The sequence below is a fragment of the Dendropsophus ebraccatus genome, chromosome 15 (assembly GCF_027789765.1).
Source record: "Dendropsophus ebraccatus isolate aDenEbr1 chromosome 15, aDenEbr1.pat, whole genome shotgun sequence".
NCBI classification, from domain to species: domain Eukaryota; kingdom Metazoa; phylum Chordata; class Amphibia; order Anura; family Hylidae; genus Dendropsophus; species Dendropsophus ebraccatus.
In genome coordinates this window covers 22,028,131-22,049,807 of record NC_091468.1, presented here as the reverse complement: position 1 = coordinate 22,049,807, position 21,677 = coordinate 22,028,131, and the positions used below count along the sequence as shown (strand labels likewise).

Sequence of the window (21,677 nt, the reverse complement as noted above, 5' to 3'; positions counted from 1 at the left end):
GAAAAATCTTTAAAAAAAAAAACCCACTATGAAATCCATATATCCTGAATGGGTGTACAGTATCCCAGGGATAGTAAAAACTTGTGGCTGCACATCCAGCACCATGACCCTTTAAGACCAGTTTTCTTTTAGTAAGCAAGGACAATGTGCACAACCAGTGTGACGGCCGATCACAGGACAGAGCGGTGTGTCCAGACCATGAATCATATAGACTCTATTAGACGTCCTTGTGTCACTGCCACTAAAGTCATTCACAGACACACTAAATATGGGGTCTTGGCACAGAATAGGATTCTGAATGAATTCACAAAATAAAAAGAATAGGATTTAGTCACTGACGGAGGAAAGCCTGTACTTCCCGGCAGTCAGGTGACATGGCGGCTGCCAAGCTGGCGACTCTTACATCTAATATAGGAAAAGCCACTTCTATTCCTGTGGATAAAAACATACCTATGGCTCCTTGGAATATCTGAACTGGCTCGGAGACCGGACTGACTGGCTCTGGGGGCATCATTCAGGTAGTAGCCCAAAACACGGCACAATATCCACATTATAGAACCAGGGTCAACTTGGTCAAAATATGCAGTAACTTTCCTTGGGCCTAATGCACACGTTCAGTAGTTTTTCAGGAGCATGTGTTATATTTGCAATAAACGTCCACAATTTGCAAAAGAATTCTCCGTAGTGCATCTGTAATCTGTATTTTTAATTCAATGAAGGTATTCTGTATTTTTTTGCAGAAGTTATAGACGTTTCTCCCATAAAATTGCCTAATAGAAATCAATGTGCTCTAAATTTAAAAAAAAGTGTGAATAAGGCCTTACTAGTATAGGGGTAAGGCCCTATTCACACTATATAGGGTCAATGTATTTCACTGACCCCATTGACAAATCCGTAAGTGTGTACAGGGCCATGATCCGTGCCGCAAAAAAAAAAAAAAAATAGAGGAAGGACAGGCCCTAATGTAGACTGAAATACACACCAATAGAACCCAATGGGATCCGCAATCCACAAATGGTGACAAGATTAATATTAACCAAACTTTTATATCATTGCAGATCAGCAAAAAATACGGATGCAAAATTTGCGGATTGTTAATGAAAAATAGAGGCCTCAAATTTGTGGAGTGAAAAATATGCTGACGTGTAAATAGAACCTAAGACCCATGCAGGTCCAAGAGGATCTATCTGACATTTATGGCCTATCGAAGGGTGGACATAAGCCTTTAAATGTAAAACATCCTTTTAAAATTTCACGTCGTCTGCTTGATGTCAGTCAGACCTGGACAAGTCTGAAACTTGTTCCAAAAGGTTTTCAGTCTGCAATGACCCAATGCAGAGAACATGAGGCAGTATTCACAATGGGTGCTGCTAGTCCATCTTACTTATATTAGGGTTCACTGGGTTCCATCCATCGTTATCCAGCAGATGACAAAACTATCACAGAAGTATACATATATCCAGGGTGCTAAAACAGTGAAGGGTTCAGCAAGCCTCCATAAAGGGAGAGAGTAGGGGGTCAATCACGCACCCTGTTATTTGTTACTCTAGAGAGAAAACCGTCAGCCAAAAACAAACATGGTCTCTACCAATCCCTATACACGTTAGCATCAGCCGAGTATTTATTCTGAATGGGAAGAATAAATAGCAAGTTGAAATCCAAAATGTCTGACCCTCATCACACCCAACAGCAGCCAAGGAGGCCCCCATGAATATTAAAAAGCCAGAAGATCCTGCTAAAATTTAAATGTATATTGCCAACGTACAAGGGTGGTCCTTATCTATGGCCCTCCAGCTGTTACATTTCTTATCATGCCTGGACAGTCAAAGCTCTGATCAAGGGCATGATGGGTAATGTAGTTTCCCAATGAGCTGCAAGTTGGACACCACTGGAATTAAAAGATGGCTAGATGATCAGTAGAGGTCTGACAAGTGGGACAACCATTGATCATAACAGAGGTCAAATACTTCCCAAGTGGGTAAAGCGCCAGTGCACTGTGTCACCGACCCACTCACTTTCTCTACGGGACATCCAAACTTTGCAGAGCGGTGAACACGGCCAAGTTCAGTAGTCGTACAGACAGTGAATGGCGCAGTGGCCGAACATGGAGTAAACTATGGAGACTGTGAGCATTGTACAGCAAAGACAAGAGCATCTCTTACCACATAAGCCGCCAGTCTATTGCTAAAGTCATTTGTCACAGTCATAGGTTGAGGTTTTTAATTGCAATTTTGCAAAAACAAAACCGTGACGTAACCAGCGTGTGAATAAGCCCTTAAAAGCTGACAGACAAGTGCGATTTATGGAGTCCTGCATTCAGCAGCACGTCACTATCTAGGACACAGGAGAGGCCATTCATCGGGCTTGTCACAAGTCCTTACATAGCACGTAGCATCTCTGGGCTGGCGCTGAGTACACAGCTGTTGGGATGCCGTGGTGTCAGGAGTCGCCCCTGCACCTCCGGGGTCAGCAAACAGCAAGAGTCTGGGAATGAGAGTTTCGCTGCCCACTCCTACATTCCTAAGAGGTGGAGGTTAGAGACTTTACAGGAGGCGGACAACACAGACATGTCCGTATTTAGGAAGGATGAGGTGATAACTATGGCCTGAAGTGGCGGTTTATGGAGCCACATGGAAAGGAGCTGTATGCATGGAGCATCTCTAGACGCTCCGTGTGCTGCCATATGGTGTCTCCATGTTCTACTCTTTTCTTCTTTACAAGCAGCCCTTCTGGGGGGGGAATATCTTTGTAACACAACATGGGGTAGAACAAGTCCCCATTTAAAATACAGCTTAGGACCCCAGGACACTTTCAACATGTGATATTTTTGGTGTATTTAATGCACTTTCTAAAATAAAACTTTGGTGGCAGTCAAAAGCCTGTCTAAAATAATAAATAATCTGTTGCCCATAGCAACCAGAGCACAGCTTTCATTTTGTATTCTGTTCTTGGAAAATGAAAGCTGTGTTGGTTGTTATGGGACTACAATGGTAAATTCTTTTAATTGTGTACCTGACACAGTGGCTCGTTGCCAGATCAGCAGCCAGTCCCTCTGTTACTCCAGAATTAGAGGTGTCCATGAATATGAACACGTAATAAGACTGCAATGTGCATGACCCCCGTTATCACGTGCATTAAGGTCTAACTGCGTGTCCATACCAATAGAGACCTAAACTTCCGAATAACCAGACAAAGTTCTAATCAGATATGACCGGTACATTTTAAGGTACATTCACAAGGGTCAAGCAGGGAGGGCAGCTCTGAAGCTCCTATTGACTTCCATGGGATCTTCAAGATGAAATGCTAAAAATAAATAAATCAAACTTCACTTTTCAGTGAAGTTTTACTACTAAAGTCTATGGCATGCGCGCAGCAGATTTTCATTTCACTGTGAGAATTTAGTGCTATAGTCTTGAAAAACTTAGACACAGTGCTGCTGTGATGTTAATAACTAATGCTGCATTTACACGGAACGATTATCGTTTGAATTTGCACCAAAACAATTGAATTCAAACGATAATCGTACATGTAAATGCAGCAAACGATCAAACGACGAGTGAGAAATCGTTCATTTTGATCTTACATGTTCTTAAATAGTCGTTCGCAAAAAATTTGCAGATCGTTCCGTGTAAACAGTCGTTCACCGATTTTAACCTATGTGCGAGATAGGCTTAAGCGAGTTCACAAAGCGATCGCAAAACATTTTTTCCGTACAATATATAGTTCCGTCTAAACGCTGATCAATATAAAAAAAAAACATGTTACTTCGAAATCGTTAATCGTACGATTGGGCAAATCGTATCGTTCCGTGTAAACGCAGCATAACAGAGACCATACTTACCTATCTGTGCTGTCCTGGCAGGTTCTCTGGGGACCCTGCTCACTGATGGCCCGTTTAGCCAATTACTGTGATTGGCTGAGCTGGTCATCAGTGAGTGGAGGACCTGGAGACACCACCGGAGGGTGGTGGGGGAGCATGGTCAGGTAAGCAGGATCTATATTTTTTTTTTATCATCACAGCAGCATTATATTCATGTTTTACAAGGCTATTGCACTATATTTTTATTCATGAGGTGCCACAGACGCAAACACACAGTGTGAAAACCACAGCGATGCGGTGTGTGTGAATGGTCCCTGAGATTGTTTTATAATTTATTCTCATTACCCATAGCAACCAACTGCAGCACAAAATTCTAAATTAAAGCTGGGACTGGTTGCTTTGGGCAACAGATTTCTTTCCTAAACGTGCATCACCAGCCTAGCAACCAATCAAAGCTTGGCTTTCATTCTGTCACCTGGTTTTACAAAATGAAAGCTGCACCTTGCTTGAGGCAACAAAAATTGTGTGTTTTAGACCCCGTCACCCCATGTTTTTGATCATATTTACTGTACGAGGCGCTGACAGACCTGCGCAGACCTAATATTTTTCATTGCTGTGGCTTTATTGCAAATTTGTCAAATCCATATTAGGTGCATTAGCTTAAAAACTCAATGTGTCCGCACCCTAACATCTTCATACAAGAGCTATAGAAGTCTATGGACTTTATATCCGCACTGCTCAGGATGTTTTGTCGGATTCATGCGGAAAACAAACCATGGCCCATCATGTATGTTTATAATACATAGTCCTATAGTATGGACTTCAGGTGACGCTATACAGACTCAAGACTGTACATAAGAATATCTTCTTAGCGGCCATTGTATCAGAGCTAAAATTAAGAGCGGACAGCAGCGAAGGGGAAAACGTCCATCTTTGCCCATATGCCAGGAAGAGTTTTATGCCCAGCTCTGAATCAAGTCCTACAGAAGTAATGTAGGCGCAGCGCTGGCGTCCGCCGCTCACACTAAACCTGGCAGCGGCTCCTATCATTAGCATTACTAAATATAGGTTATACTCGCCGTATACCTAACAGTGGACCTTTACCCACATTCAATGCTCATGGAGACCAGATTGCTTCTGATACAGTGGGGGAAAAAAAGTATTTAGTCAGTCACCAATAGTGCAAGTTCTCCCACTTAAAAAGATGAGAGGCGTCTGTAATTTACATCATAGGTAGACCTCAACTATGAGACAAAATGAGAAAACAAATCCCGAAAATCACATTGTCTGATTTTGTAAGAATTTCTTTGCAAATTATGGTGGAAAATAAGTATTTGGTCACCTACAAACAATCAAGATTTCTGGCTCTCACAGACCTGTAACAACTTCTGTTATGCTTCGTTTACATGTAACGATTATCGTACGAATTTGCGTGATAACGATCAAATTCGAACGAGAATCGTACGTGTAAGCGCAGCGAACGATCATACGACGAACGATACATTGCGCATTTTGATCGTTCAACATGTTATCAAATCGTCGTTTGTCGTTCGCAAACAAAAAACGCAAATCGTTCCGTGTGAACAGTCGTTCGCCGATTTAACCAATGTGTGAGATAGGCTTAAGCGTTCGCAAAACGATCGCACAACGAATTTTCCGTACGATATATCATACCGTCTAAACACTGCTTGTTATGAAAAAATAATCGTTACTCCGACATCGTTAATCATACGATCGGGCCAATTATCGTTACGTGTAAACACAGCATAAGAGTCTCCTCTTTTCTCCACTCATTACCTGTAGTAATGGCACCTGTTTAAACTTTTTATCAGTATAAAAAGACACCTGTGCACACCCTCAAACAGTCAGACTCCAAACTCCACTATGTTGAAGACCAAAGAGCTGTCAAAGGACACCAGAAACAAAATTGTAGCCCTGCTCCAGGCTGGGAAGACTGAATCTGCAATAGGCAACCAGCTTGGAGAAATCAACTGTGGGAGCAATAATTAGAAAATGGAAGACATACAAGATCACTGATAACCTGCCTCGATCTGGGGCTCCACGCAAAATCTCACCCTGTGGGGTCAAAATGATCACAAGAACAGTGAGCAAAAATCCCAGAACCACGCAGGGGGACCTAGTGCATGAACTGCAGAGAGCTGGGACCAATGTAACAAAGCCTACCATCAGTAACACACTACGCCAGTGCCAGGGACTCAGATCCTGCAGTGCCAGACGTGTCCCACTGCTTAAGCCAGTACATGTCCGGGCCAGTCTGAAGTTTGCTAGAGAGCATTTGGATGATCCAGAAGAGTATTGGGGGAATGTCCTATGGTCTGATGAAACCAAAGTGAAACTGTTTGGTAGAAACACAACTTGTTGTGTTTGGAGGAAAAAGAATACTGAGTTGCATCCATCAAACACCATACCTACTGTAAAGCATGGGGGTGGAAACATCATGCTTTGGGGCTGTTTTTCTGCAAAGGGGCCAGGACGACTGATCCGGGTACATGAAAGAATGAATGGGGCCATGTATCGTGAGATTTTGGCAAACCTCCTTCCATCAGCAAGGGCATTGAAGATGAAAAGTGGCTGGGTCTTTCAACATGACAATGATCCAAAGCACACCGCCAGGGCAACGAGGGAGTGGCTTCGTAAGAAGCATTTCAAGTTCCTGGATTGGCCTAGCCAGACTCCAGATCTCAACCCTATAGAAAACCTTTGGAGGGAGTTGAAAGTCTGTGTTGCCAAGCGACAGCCCCAAAACATCACTGCTCTAGAGGAGATCTGCATGGAGGAATGGGCCAACATACCAACAACTGTGTGTGCCAACCTTGTGAAAACTTACAGAAAACGTTTGACCTCTGTCATTGCCAACAAAGGATATATAACAAAGTATTGAGATGAAATTTTGTTACTGACCAAATACTTATTTTCCACCATAATTTGCAAATAAATTCTTACAAAATCAGACAATGTGATTTTATGGATTTGTTTTCTCATTTTGTCTCCCATAGTTGAGGTCTACATATGGTGTCAATTACAGACGCCTCTCTCATCTTTTTAAGTGGTGGAACTGGCACTATTGGTGACTGACTAAATACTTTTTTCTCTCCACTGTATCCACAATCTGCTATGGACAAGCTATTATAAAGTTATCCTAAACCTTACCCAATGCGTTGTAACGGATAGCCACCACTGCTACAATAATACTGTGTTTGATGTCTACAGCTCCTATGCAAACCTTTGTGCTTCCATGGTTACAGACTACAAACAAAGCCTTTGTAGTCTGATTGGGGCCAGGTCCTGCTTATGAACAGACCAGACTCCTGCCTCTCAGTGTTTTATTAAGCTGCCAAAAAAACAAACAAACGTAAGTTAGGGGAATGACATGATGTTTATACATAGGTGCTAAAATTACACAAGGGGGTATAATGTATGGGACAGCACAAGCTATGGCAAGCAGCACTGGCAGACACTGACTTGACAGCTCTCGCTGTTGTCACTAGCTTTCAGAAGTTTTCTGCAGCGTATATAATGTAATTGGTTGCTGACATCTCAGTGTGGTCACATGATACACACAGACATCGTATCCGGAGATTGAGACAAGAGACCATTTGTTAACAGCAACGCCTTATCAATACTTAATACAGTGTGGGTGACTGGAGCTTCTAGTTACTGCAATACTGAGACACCTACCTGTGCCATCACCCATGTCATATACTGCAATACTGAGACACCTACCTGAGCTATCAGCCATGTCATACACTGCAATACTGAGACACCTACCTGAGCTATCAGCCATGTCATATACTGCAATTCTGAGACACCTACCTGAGCTATCAGCCATGTCATATACTGCAATACTGAGACACCTACCTGAGCTATTATCCATGTCATATACTGCAATACTGAGACACCTACCTGAGCTATTATCCATGTCATATACTGCAATACTGAGACACCTACCTGAGCTATCAGCCATGTCATATACTGCAATACTGAGACACCTACCTGAGCTATCAGCCATGTCATATACTGTAATACTGAGACACCTACCTGAGCTATTATCCATGTCATATACTGCAATACTGAGACACCTACCTGAGCTATTATCCATGTCATATACTGCAATACTGAGACACCTACCTGAGCTATCAGCCATGTCATATACTGCAATACTGAGACACCTACCTGAGCTATCAGCCATGTCATATACTGCAATACTGAGACACCTACCAGAGCTATCAGCCATGTCATATACTGCAATACTGAGACACCTACCTGAGCTATCAGCCATGTCATATACTGCAATACTGAGACACCTACCTGAGCTATCAGCCATGTCATATACTGTAATACTGAGACACCTACCTGAGCTATCAGCCATGTTATATACTCCAATACGGAGACACCTACCTGAGCTATTATCCATGTCATATACTGCAATACTGAGACACCTACCTGAGCTATTAGCCATGTCATACACTCCAATATGGAGACACCTACCAGAGCTATCACCCATGTCATATACTCCAATACGGAGACACCTACCTGAGCTATCAGCCATGTCATATACTCCAATACTGAGACGCCTACCTGAGCAATCACCAATGTCATATACTGCAATACTGAGACATCTACCTGAGCTATCACCCATGACTGCTACCTGATACACAGCAATATATTGCTCTGACATATACAGCAATAAAGACACCTACCCAATACAAAGCAATATATAACCCTGTCATGTAATGCAGACACCTGAGCTAGTACCTCCCCAACTATTGCAATACAGACACCTACATGATACACAGCAACTAATCCCCATCAGACAGACGGCGCATCAAGGTAAAAGGACAGTGTAATGCCTTAGTTCACCTGTGGCGGCGCTGCAGGGAAACTATAGTGATTACAGCTAAACAATGATGGTCCAGACAAGAGAGATCACCTAATTGTTGAAGTACTTTTCTATCCCTAACTAGAAGGTGTCCACTAAGGGGAACCCTTCTAACTTCAATGTACAATCATCTCCTTATACCAGGAATGGGGAACCTTCGCCCCTCAGCCTCCGGCTGTCCAGGCATGTTGGGAGTTGTAGTTTTGCTACAGCTGGAGGGCTGACTGTTCCCCATCCCTGCCTTATACTGTTCCCCTTGTGGCTATTGCAAAACTACAACTCCCGCGATGCCCCGAGTTGGGGGCCAGGCCTTCACGTGAGCACAAGGTCACCATTATGGGTACTTGTCATTGCTCACGAATAGTTGTTTAAAGTGGACTTTTCCTTTAAATGATAAAAGCTCTTAACAGGCGATAATCCAGGTCACTGGGGCTGTAACACTCTGAGCTGACAACACGTCTGTATCACATGCGAGTGCCACAATTTACACATATTTCACTGGGGTGTCACCGTCTGCCGGTAAAGCTAGAGAGGTTTCCGTTATCGGAGTCCGCGCTCTGTCCCCCCCATCACTTTACCTTACAAGGACAGTAAAAGTAAAAAAAAATTTTTTTTGAATGGGAAAAAAAAAAAACTAATAAAAATTCTGCTTATACAGCACAACAGGGCTGGACGTGAAGGCATCTTGGAAGGAAAAAAAAAAAAAAAAAGTTATGCAAGAACACCATCCCCCAATCTTGTTTTATAGTCCAAACAAAAGGGGCATAGGGACATATAAGCTGCAGACAAAAAGGAGTCATAAAGGCCGCTCCACCTGTCTGCGCCGGCACAGCTCTGCCGCATAGAATGACAACAGCTGTAGCCTTCCGATTGACCAAAGACAAAAAGATGTCATCATACTCAGGGCCCATTCATACAGCACAGCTGTTTCGTCCCCCACCCGGGAGGCATATAAAGTGGTGAGGGCAGCATAAGGAACACAAGGGGAAAAAAATCCTAAAGTGAGTGGGCTTCAAATATTCATGAAGTCAACTGTTCCCTCATCATGACACGCGCCTCGAAGGATTCTGCAACAAGTGATCATGTAGGGGCCTATGAGTCATCTGATTATGTGTCCTCCTGACAACCCTTCTGGTCTGCACTCTCATCTTTGTAGAAGTAGTCGTGTGCATGAAGTGATTCAGATCCCCTCGATAGTACTGAACCTTCTAATAACTGGTGCAGGAAGCACTGTCATAGGGAAAAGCAGCCATGTTTTTCTGATCATTTTTTGGTTATGCTGCAAATTTTTCTCTTCTTCAACAAACAGGAGACGGGAAGGAAGAAAAGTGCTGGGTCACGGTAACCTGGTACTACTGGGCATCTGTGCCACCACATGCCTGAGCATACAATGTAGCACAGATCAAACTTACTTTTATTCAGTAATCTGTGTCAGCGCTTACAAGAGAAGCAGGGCCACAAATTTTGCTAGTTTTGCTAGACAAACTCGGTACACGTTTGCTCGGGTTAGCTAAGGATGGGTTTTGATCCGTCATTCCAATGAATTCCATTATTTTATTTTTTTTAAAAAAAAGGGATCAAAACGGACCAGTTTTTTTAAATGGACAAAAAATGAGGTTGACTACATTTTTGTGTACGTTAAAAAAAAAAAAAAAAAAACGGATCCATTTTGATTATTTTATAATGAAATTCAATAGAAAAATGGATCAAAACGGATGCACACACATGCACGCGTTTTTTCCATTTGTTTTTCATCCATTTTTTGCAAAAAAAAATAAATAAATAAATGGATTGCAAAACGTACCCAGCCTAAGCACGCATGTGTTCTGAATAGAGAGATGTGAGCACAAGACCTTTGATGTTGGCATCTCTCAGTGTGGGAGTTACAAGTTAACATGTTCTACCCCCCATAGAAAGTTATGCTGAATGAATGTCAGCTGAACATCTCACACCCACTGGATAGTCAGCTAGTACACCAATGCAAGTTTTCAGTTTACAGCCACGTTAAAGATGTTATAAAAAATAAACAAAAAAAACGCAAAACAGCGCCACACTTGTCCTAAGCGTGTTTGCGGTACTGCTCCATTCACTTCAATAGGGCTGAGCTGCAATACCACACTCAAACTGAGGACAAGAGTGTCGCTATATCAGTAAGAAAGCAGGTATGATTTTTAAATCCTGGATAACCCCTTATGGTTAATTTGGGCAACATCTCTCACAAAGCCACATGCACACTCCGGATGGGTAAGCGTGCTTTTATTCTGAATGGAAAGTAGCATCCCTTGAAAGACAGCTCTCGTGGCAGCTTATATAAGAACAGAATGGGGATGGGGAATTCCAGCATGGCCGATCCTTCTATCACCCAACATCCAGTGCCAGGACACGGTCTAATAGCCACCATACACAATAGACTGTTAGCTGAATCAGACGACTAGAATAAGGGCCCTATTCCACCGGACAATTATCGTTTGCATAATCGTTAACGATTAACGATCTCAAACAACCGCTATTGCGAAAGACCTGAAAACGCTCACTCATTTCCATGGAACGATAATCGTTACTTATGATCGTAATTGTGATTGTTTTTTCTTCGCTATTTCTTCGCTATTGCGTTCGTATCTATTGCGAACGACCGACCGAACGATGTCTTATTCAATGCGAACGATTTGCGAACGAGCAACGATAAAAATAGGTCCAGGTCTTATAAAGCGATCAACGATTTCTCGTTCGGTCGTTAATCGTTAACTGCATTTCAACCGAACGATTATCGTTTAGATTCGAATGATTTAATGATAATCTGAACGATAATCGTCCGGTGGAATAGGGCCCTAAGGGCCCTTTTACACAGAAAGATTATCTGACAGATTTTCTGCCAAAGATTTGAAGCCAAAACCAGGAACAGACTATAAACAGAGATCAGGTCATAAAGGAAAGACTGAGATTTCTCCTCTTTTCAAATCCATTCCTGGCTTTGGCTTCAAATCTTTGGCAGATAATCTGTCAGATAATCTTTCTGTGTAAAAGGGCCCTTACTGTGATATTGTCTCACTTCCCAACAACCACTGATCACTGTAGCAAACACTCAGCTGTGAGCATAGTGAAAACAATGATGACCGAGTACAGGCCCAGAGAATGGTGAGACGATCAGTAGTGGAGCCGATCCCTGCAGCTGATCACTACGCACTGAAAGGCTGCGGGCATTGAGCGGGCAAGCACCAACGATCAATGCAAAAACCATTCAGACAAATGTCAACAGAAACTTGGATCAAAGCGATGGAAGCGAGCGACGCGGCATGCAAACAATGGCAAGGCAGGGGAAAACTTACACTGAAGTGGAATACTGTAAAATGTTATTATCCTGATGCACATGAACCAGAAGGGCATCCTGGTGCAGAGACCCCCAACACCCCAAATACTGATTCCTGTATATCATCTCACCTCCCTGCAGGGTGGGCTGTATGACGTTGGGGGCTCACACATCCGTCACATGGAGATACATTTTTGTTCACTAGATGACCAATCACTACTTCCCTGACCTACTTACTGGCATCCCCATAGTAACCAAGGGAATTCCTGACCCACCACCACCTAAAGTCCTACCAGCGTCCGCAGCAGGCAAGCGACACGTCTGATCTGGTGCTCTCTGACTAGGGTGTTTCTTATATACACCTATAGTTTTATATATAGAATCCATCTACAGAGGCAAGTCACTGTGTACTTACATCACTTATCCTGTACTGATCCTGAGTTACATCCTGTATTATACTCCAGAGCTGCACTCACTATTCTGCTGGTGGGGTCACTGTGTACATACATTACATTACTTATCCTGTACTGATCCTGAGTTACATCCTGTATTATACTCCAGAGCTGCACTCACTATTCTGCTGGTGGGATCACTGTGTACTTACATCACTTATCCTGTGCTGATCCTGAGTTACTTCCTGTATATACTCCAGAGCTGCACACACTATTCTGCTGGTGGGGTCCCTGTGTACATACATTACATTACTTATCCTGCAATGGTGCTGAGTTACATCCTGTATTATACTCCAGAGCTGCACTCACTATTCTGCTGGTGGGGTCACTGTGTGCATACATTACTGATCCTAAATTACATCCAGTTTTATGCTCCAGAGCTGCACTCACTATTCTGCTGGTCCGGTCACTGTGTACATACATTACTTATCCTATACTGATCCTGAGTTAGCAGCAGCTGGGGGCGCAGTTGTAGAGGGTGGACACATGTGGGGTTCTCCTCTCCTTATACACAGTAGATTTCTCCTTGTATAGCTTCCAGCCTCCTCCAAGGTTACCTTACAGCGGCTCCTACAACTGTTTGTCATTAATCTTTAACACAGAAGGGGCCACAACTCGTGAGTGTAAGGCTCACTCCTCTACTCCGGGGAATAGAACTCGGGCAGTTCTGTTTCCCCCCCCCCCGATTGTTATACGGTAAAGGGCAGGCCTGGCAGGCTGGGGAGATAGCGGTACACGAGGAGGCATCAGCATGCACAGCTCATCCCTCCTCACACTGTATATCTGCCCCTGCCGCCCTTCTGTACTACAGCAGGAATTACCTGGGAGTGATGGGGAGACGAGAGGCAGGATTAGCATGATCTGACAGGGTATTGATCCCACAAAGGGGAACATCTACTGCAATGCAACAAACAAGAGGATTACAGGAATATAATATTATATATATATATATATATATATATATATTTTTTTTTTTTTTTTTTATTATATATGCGCATTGCACTTTTGGCCTGGCACCTGTGTGGCGACACCATAACGGGCTGCATGCATGGTATAGACTGCAGCTACAGGGGGGCAAAGCAAGTCCAGAGGCCGGCAGACAGGATGGAGCATCCGAACAGCCGCATACAGCAGGCGAATGGTGCAGTCACTAATGCAAAGCAAGCAGCAGACGGGGGATTCCTGCTCTGAAATGCTTGCGACAGCATCACAACCTGATCACAGTCAATACCATTCACAGCTCTGGATCAGCACAGAACCCGCAGCACTATGCACGGTACATGACTAATAATGGGAAGCCACCTTGTGCCTATCCATACACAAGAAAAGAACCAGAGGGGGGGTTTCCCAGTGTTACCCGTAGAAATCACCTACGCAGCACATAACACATAGATAAAACCTATCGGCAGCTTCCCGTCACACTGCTGCATGGCCCCATCAGACGTCTCTAGACATGGTCGTCTCACCATGAATAACACATTGCAGAGCCGGAGAGAGACCGCAGGGACCGAGCACAGCTGTCTCATCCATTGAGAGCAAATTCCACACACTGTATGAGTCAATTATTACCCTGTATATAGAAAACAGCGACATATGCTTCCTGGGGGGCTGCTGGGACCCGCTCACCCACCAGACGCTGCAATGATGATAAATACACCACCAGGGCAGGACTGCTCCCAGGACACTCAATGTACCCAGGAAGGTGCAGTACAAGTTCCAACCAGCAGTGACAGGGTTAAGAAGCCTGAGAGGAGAATCTTGTTACTTTGTATAGTTTTTTTGTTTGTCTTTTTATTGGGATACATTGTTGTAGATGGGAAGCCCCAGTCCTCCTTCCCCAGGCACACAGCTCAGCCATTGTTACACACAATAACACACTGCCTGTAAATACCAGTTTCACCCAGACTGGTAAGTGGCCCAGATGAATAGCAATGGACTGGGATGGAGGCGTTATACTGGACACCAGCGGGGGGCCATGTTACCTTGTGAGCATACAATAGTAATGGGGGGCATAGCATTGTCTATGGTACCAGTCATTGTGTATAGTAGATCACATACAGGATGCCCAGGCCGGGGGTATATAGCTTCTATACCAGTGATTGTGTACAGTAGATCACATACAGGATGCCCAGGCCGGGGGTATATAGCTTCTATACCAGTGATTGTGTACAGTAGATCACATACAGGATGCCCAGGCCGGGGGTATATAGCTTCTATACCAGTGATTGTGTACAGTAGATCACATACAGGATGCCCAGGCCGGGGGTATATAGCTTCTATACCAGTGATTGTGTACAGTAGATCACATACAGGATGCCCAGGCTGGGGGTATATCGTCTATACCAGTCATTGTGTACAGTAGATGAGATACAGGATGCCCAGGCTGGGGGTATATCGTCTATACCAGTGATTGTGTACAGTAGATCACATACAGGATGCCCAGGCTGGGGGTATATCGTCTATACCAGTCATTGTGTACAGTAGATGAGATACAGGATGCCCAGGCTGGGGGTATATCGTCTATACCAGTCATTGTGTACAGTAGATCACATACAGGATGCCCAGGCTGGGGGTATATCGTCTATACCAGTGATTGTGTACAGTAGATCACATACAGGATGCCCAGGCTGGGGGTATATAGCTTCTATACCAGTCATTGTGTACAGTGGATGACATACAGGATGTCTAGATTAGGGGCATGGCATCATCCATGATACCAGTCATTGTGTACAGTAGGATCACATAGAGGAACCCCAGGCCAGGGGGTATATCGTCTATACCAGTCATTGTGTATACAGGATGCCCAGGTGAGGGACATGATATCAGTCATTTTGCATTAGACACAGAAGGTCAGTGCTGCAAAACTACTATTCCCAACATGCCTGGGGATAGTACTTTCGCATTAGCTGCAAAGTCACAGGTTGGGGATCACTGCAACAGATGGTATACGGTGGGAGGTGACTGGCATTCTGGGATATTTGGGGGGGAGCAAAGTCTATGGGGTACAGCTGAAAGGGACAGAGAGCAATCTACCTGACCAACAGGATAAATGTCAGATGTCAATGATACAGGGCGCTAAGTGCATGGTGCAGCTGGCAGCCCATGCCCTGCTATGTCACTAGCTCATTGTATGACTTGGGACAACGCAAAGCACCAACTGGTCAAAGCAGCTACATAGACCTTGCAATCTTACCAGTGTCTCTGTAATACATGGGAAAGGGATCCTCTGATGGGAACCCCCTTACCCTGTGAGGTCCATATGCAATAGCAAGGCCTGTGGACAAGGGTACTGGTTGGTGCCGCAGCGAATGGCTTCCCCTGCAATATCCATATGCACTAATAATACATGCCATCAGTGGTTAACTTTGGTTGCAAAGTTGGGGGCCCTGTGGTAAGCAAGGGGGTGCAGTGGCTTGTGCTTTTTCAAATACAATTGGTGCCCCACTTGGATATGCTGGCACTGATCTAATAGGAATAAGAGCGGATGTGGTGGGATACTACAGTAAGGGGGTGGTAGCTTATTACGCCAGGTGCTATTAGTGTCTGATTATCACAACCACCTCCCATTATACTGTATAAGGGCAGGTAAAAGTTGTATGCTGGCGCTAAACTATTGCACCATAGGCCTATTGCTCAACTTAATGCATTCGTAAGAAACATACACGTGATCTTGGGTCGCAGGATCCTGGAAGGAGATATAATGCTGGCATAGGGTGGTGATGGGGTATAGTGGGTGCACGGCAGGAGACGCCGCTGAGGGGTACAAGGGGTGCACGGCAGGAGACGCCGCTGAGGGGTACAAGGGGTGCACGGCAGGAGACGCCGCTGAGGGGTACAAGGGGTGCACGGCAGGAGACGCCGCTGAGGGGTACAAGGGGTGCACGGCAGGAGACGCCAATGAGGGGTACAAGGGGTGCACGGCAGGAGACGCCAATGAGGGGCACAATGGGTGAACTGTGGGAATGCAGGGCAGCTGTGTGAGGGGGGTACAGGGCAAAAAAGGCAGCTGTGTGAGGGGGGTACAGGGCAGAAGAGGCAGCTGTGTGAGGGGGGTACAGGGCAGAAGAGGCAGCTGTGTGAGGGGGGTACAGGGCAGAAGAGGCAGCTGTGTGAGGGGGTACAGGGCAGAAGAGGCAGCTGTGTGAGGGGGTACAGGGCAGAAGAGGCAGCTGTGTGAGGGGGGTACGGGGCAGAAGAGGCAGCTGTGTGAGGGGGGTACGGGGCAGAAGAGGCAGCTGTGTGAGGGGGTACAGGGCAGAAGAGGCAGCTGTGTGAGGGGGTACAGAACAGAAGAGGCAGCTGTGTGAGGGGGGTACGGGGCAGAAGAGGCAGCTGTGTGAGGGGGGTACGGGGCAGAAGAGGCAGCTGTGTGAGGGGGGTACGGGGCAGAAGAGGCAGCTGTGTGAGGGGGGTACGGGGCACAGGAGGCAGCTGTGTGAGGGGGGTACGGGGCACAGGAGGCAGCTGTGTGAGGGGGGTACGGGGCACAGGAGGCAGCTGTGTGAGGGGGGTACAGGGCACAAGAGGCAGCTGTGTGAGGGGGGTACGGGGCACAGGAGGCAGCTGTGTGAGGGGGGTACGGGGCACAGGAGGCAGCTGTGTGAGGGGGGTACGGGGCACAAGAGGCAGCTGTGTGAGGGGGGTACGGGGCACAAGAGGCAGCTGTGTGAGGGGGGTACGGGGCACAAGAGGCAGCTGTGTGAGGGGGTACGGGGCACAAGAGGCAGCTGTGTGAGGGGGGTACGGGGCACAAGAGGCAGCTGTGTGAGGGGGTACGGGGCACAAGAGGCAGCTGTGTGAGGGGGTACAGGGCACAAGAGGCAGCTGTGTGAGGGGGGTACAGGGCACAAGAGGCAGCTGTGTGAGGGGGGTACAGGGCACAAGAGGCAGCTGTGTGAGGGGGGTACAGGGCACAAGAGGCAGCTGTGTGAGGGGGGTACAGGGCACAAGAGGCAGCTGTGTGAGGGGGGTACAGGGCACAAGAGGCAGCTGTGTGAGGGGGGTACAGGGCACAAGAGGCAGCTGTGTGAGGGGGGTACAGGGCACAAGAGGCAGCTGTGTGAGGGGGGTACAGGGCACAAGAGGCAGCTGTGTGAGGGGGGTACAGGGCACAAGAGGCAGCTGTGTGAGGGGGGTACAGGGCACAAGAGGCAGCTGTGTGAGGGGGGTACAGGGCACAAGAGGCAGCTGTGTGAGGGGGGTACAGGGCACAAGAGGCAGCTGTGTGAGGGGGGTACAGGGCACAAGAGGCAGCTGTGTGAGGGGGGTACAGGGCACAAGAGGCAGCTGTGTGAGGGGGGTACAGGGCACAAGAGGCAGCTGTGTGAGGGGGGTACAGGGCACAAGAGGCAGCTGTGTGAGGGGGGTACAGGGCACAAGAGGCAGCTGTGTGAGGGGGGTACAGGGCACAAGAGGCAGCTGTGTGAGGGGGGTACAGGGCACAAGAGGCAGCTGTGTGAGGGGGGTACAGGGCACAAGAGGCAGCTGTGTGAGGGGGGTACAGGGCACAAGAGGCAGCTGTGTGAGGGGGGTACAGGGCACAAGAGGCAGCTGTGTGAGGGGGGTACAGGGCACAAGAGGCAGCTGTGTGAGGGGGATACAGGGCACAAGAGGCAGCTGTGTGAGGGGGGTACAGGGCACAAGAGGCAGCTGTGTGAGGGGGGTACAGGGCACAAGAGGCAGCTGTGTGAGGGGGGTACAGGGCACAAGAGGCAGCTGTGTGAGGGGGTACAGGGCACAAGAGGCAGCTGTGTGAGGGGGTACAGGGCACAAGAGGCAGCTGTGTGAGGGGGGGGGTACAGGGCAGAAGAGGCAGCTGTGTGAGGGGGGGGTACAGGGCAGAAGAGGCAGCTGTGTGAGGGGGGTGCAGGGCAGCTGGTTGGGGGGTACATTGGGTGCAGGGCAGCTGGTTGGGGGGTACATTGGGTGCAGGGTAGCTGGTTGGGGGGTACATGTCAGCTGGTTGGGGGGTACATTGGGTGCAGGGCAGCTGGTTGGGGGGTACATTGGGTGCAGGGCAGCTGGTTGGGGGGTACATTGGGTGCAGGGCAGCTGGTTGGGGGGTACATTGGGTGCAGGGCAGCTGGTTGGGGGGGTACATGTCAGCTGGTTGGGGGGTACATTGGGTGCAGGGCAGCTGGTTGGGGGGTACATTGGGTGCAGGGCAGCTGGTTGGGGGGTACATTGGGTGCAGGGCAGCTGGTTGGGGGGTACATTGGGTGCAGGGCAGCTGGTTGGGGGGTACATTGGGTGCAGGGCAGCTGGTTGGGGGGTACATTGGGTGCAGGGCAGCTGGTTGGGGGGTACATTGGGTGCAGGGCAGCTGGTTGGGGGGTACATTGGGTGCAGGGCAGCTGGTTGGGGGGTACATTGGGTGCAGGGCAGAAGAGGCAGTCGGGGGCAGAGGCAATGGACACTATGATGCCTCTAGGAACACAGGGGGTGAGGGGCCGAGCTGTCAATCATCCCCAGGAGCAATGAATGGGGACTTAAAGGGACACAACCGATGCAGCTCCTGTCGCCTCCAGCCACCTCCATATCCGCCACAAGCCTGTAATCCACGGCTGTCTCACCTCATGGTGTCCGTTCTCCTCCTCTTCTTCGGCGCTAGTGAATGGAGGTTCTCCTCTCCCCGGTTACCGGAGTGCAGACAGGGAGTGGCATCCGAGCACGGTAGCTGGAGAAGGGTCCCCCAATTATTTCGTACAATAGAGACGGAGGAGAAGGCTCACGATACGGCTCCTCTTCGGTGCAGCTCTCTCACAGCCACAGCCGCCGCCGCCGCTGCTGCGACCGCCCGTCTGTGCAGCGACCTGCAGCGCGCATGCGCGAACAAAAGACACAAGAGAACAGGCTGGTGTTGCGTGTGCGCGCGGACCCCGGCCACGTGACGCTGCCTCCTAACAACAAGAGAGAAGACGCGGCTCCTTAAGGGGGGCGGGGCCAGAGCGCGCGTTCCACACTATTACAACACCACGCCCCCTTACTGGTCCCAGGGCCGCGCCTACTGTGCCATCCTCAGCTGTTCTGAGGGAAACCTGTGGAGGGCGGTGACGTCATCGTACATTAGTTACATTAGGAGCGGAGGAGGGGGGAGGGTCCGCTCTTCCAGTCATGTGACTGCTCGTGAACAGCGCTAACATAAAAGCTTCAGGCTCTGTTCACACTGGTGCGTTCTTGAAAGAAATTTAATTGCCACTAACATTTTTAAGAACTAAAAAGGATGAACCATCTGTTCCACTCCTTGATCTGACATTTAAAGGGCAACTCCAGCGAAAAAATATTCTCTTTTAAGTCAACTGGTGTCAAAAAGTGCCAGAGATTTGTAATTTACTTCTGTTAAAATTTTTTTAAAGTCTTCCAGTACTTATCAGCTGCTGTATGTCCTACATATCTATGACCTACAGCAGCTGATAAGTACTGGAAGACTTGAGATTTTTTAATAGAAGTAAATGACAAATCTCTGGCACTTTCTGACACCAGTTGACTTGAAAGAGAATATTTTTGGCTGGAGTTGCCCTTTATGTGTCTATACCATTCATTTAATGTCCCGCCAACCTGTGTTTCTCCAACTGTTGTAAAACTACAACTCTCAGCATGCCCGGACAGCCAGAACACTATAAGGACTATCTCAGAAGACTATTTACCCCATATTGCCATTAAAGGCAGAAATAGTCATAAGCGTGGGGGTTCACACGGCGGGGGAGGGAGGGGGGTCAGCTGCTAGTGCCATCCTTTAGGAGAAAGGATGTCAGGACTGAATATATGCAGCATTATGTGATACACAAAGTGACCCCGACACTTTATGCACATGATCAGTAAGGGTCCCAGAAGTCGATACCCCACCAATTATAAAGTGGCAAAATATTCTAACAACATGCCATCAGAATTCCCCTTTACATTTTAGTGATTTTTTTTTTATATGATGTGATGTGATTTTTTGTACTGTATGTTACTTGTCAGCTCTTCTGTATATACTGGGACAAGATGAGCAGAGTCATCTCATTATCATTACAGTTGGTGAGTTAAAGCGACAGTGCAGTTCTGACAGCAGGAGGCCACTGTCACTTTAAAAAGGAATAAATCAAATCTTTTCACGTTTTAGAGACTCTTTGCTACAGACTGTCACGAGTCTTGGGCACAGAGAACAACCATGAGCTTCTCTCCTCGCTTGTTTTAGCAATCATTCACAGGTCAAACATTTTTTTAACGTTACAGTACACATTAAAGGAGAAGTGATTTTTTTTTTTAACTGAAGTATTGTATTGCCCCCAAAAGTTAAGAAAATCAGCAATATACGCTTCTTACAGGAAATACTTATTAAGTCCATTTTTCCCGGGAGTAGCCCGGGACCGCGGCTATTAGCGGGCACGGTCTGATCGCCGTGCCCGCTAATAAGGTAATCGGAGGCAGTTGTCAAAGTTGACAGCTGCCTCTGATTACCGGAGGCACCGTTCCCTGGTGTCTATTGGGGGAGATCGCTCCTCGGGGACGTTGTCTTGGAGGAGCCATCTCTGTGTGTTGTGCCGGCCGGGGTCTGCTCCAAGATGGCGCTGACCCCGGCTCGGCACTCGTTTGTTTTCGGCTGCAGCAGCCAAAAGCAAACGAGTGCCGATCTCATTGATCTTTGCTGTATTACTATACAGCAAAGATCTAAATGAGAGATCAAAGTGTATATACTAGAAGTCCCCTAGGGGGAATAACCCTAACCCCAGGGGGGAATAACCCTAACACCAGGGGGGCTTCTAGTATATGTGTAAAAAAAAAAAAAAAAAGGATTGTATAAGTTTGAATCACCCCCCTTTTCCCAGGTTTTAAATAAAAGTAAATAAATAAATAAACATCCCAAATAAAAATCCCAAAGCGCAAAATTGCGCATTTTTGGTCGCATCAAATCTATAAAAAATTTAATAAAAAGCGATCAAAAAGTCGTATATGCGCAATTAAGGTACCGATAGTAAGTAAACATCATGGCGCAAAAAGTGACACCTGACACAGCCCCATAGACCAAAGGATAAAAGTGCTATAAGCCTGGGAATAGAGCGATTTTAAGGAACGTATATTTGATTACAATGGTTCAAATTTTTTAAAGGCCATCAGATAAAAAAAAAGTTATACATGTTATATATCGTTTTAATCGTAACGACTTGAGGAACATGCATAAAAAGTCAGTTTTACCCCAAGACGAATGGTGTACAA

At 46.8% G+C, this 21,677-nt stretch overlaps 1 protein-coding gene across 6 annotated transcripts in view; it reads right to left on the bottom strand.

Moving 5' to 3' along the window:
* The window catches only part of ENAH (ENAH actin regulator), a 65,022-nt gene extending 45,651 nt beyond the window's left edge, over positions 1-19,371 (bottom strand). The window contains exon 1 of one of the 6 annotated variants that reach the window (XM_069955567.1): positions 19,052-19,371. In XM_069955567.1, the coding sequence (XP_069811668.1) occupies positions 19,052-19,056 (5 nt within the window). In that variant the 5' untranslated portion in view covers positions 19,057-19,371. The remainder of the gene's footprint in view (positions 1-19,051) is intronic. The other 5 variants (XM_069955568.1, XM_069955569.1, XM_069955570.1 and 2 more) reach the window with 5 other exon arrangements.
* Between the last annotated feature and the right edge of the window lie 2,306 nt (positions 19,372-21,677).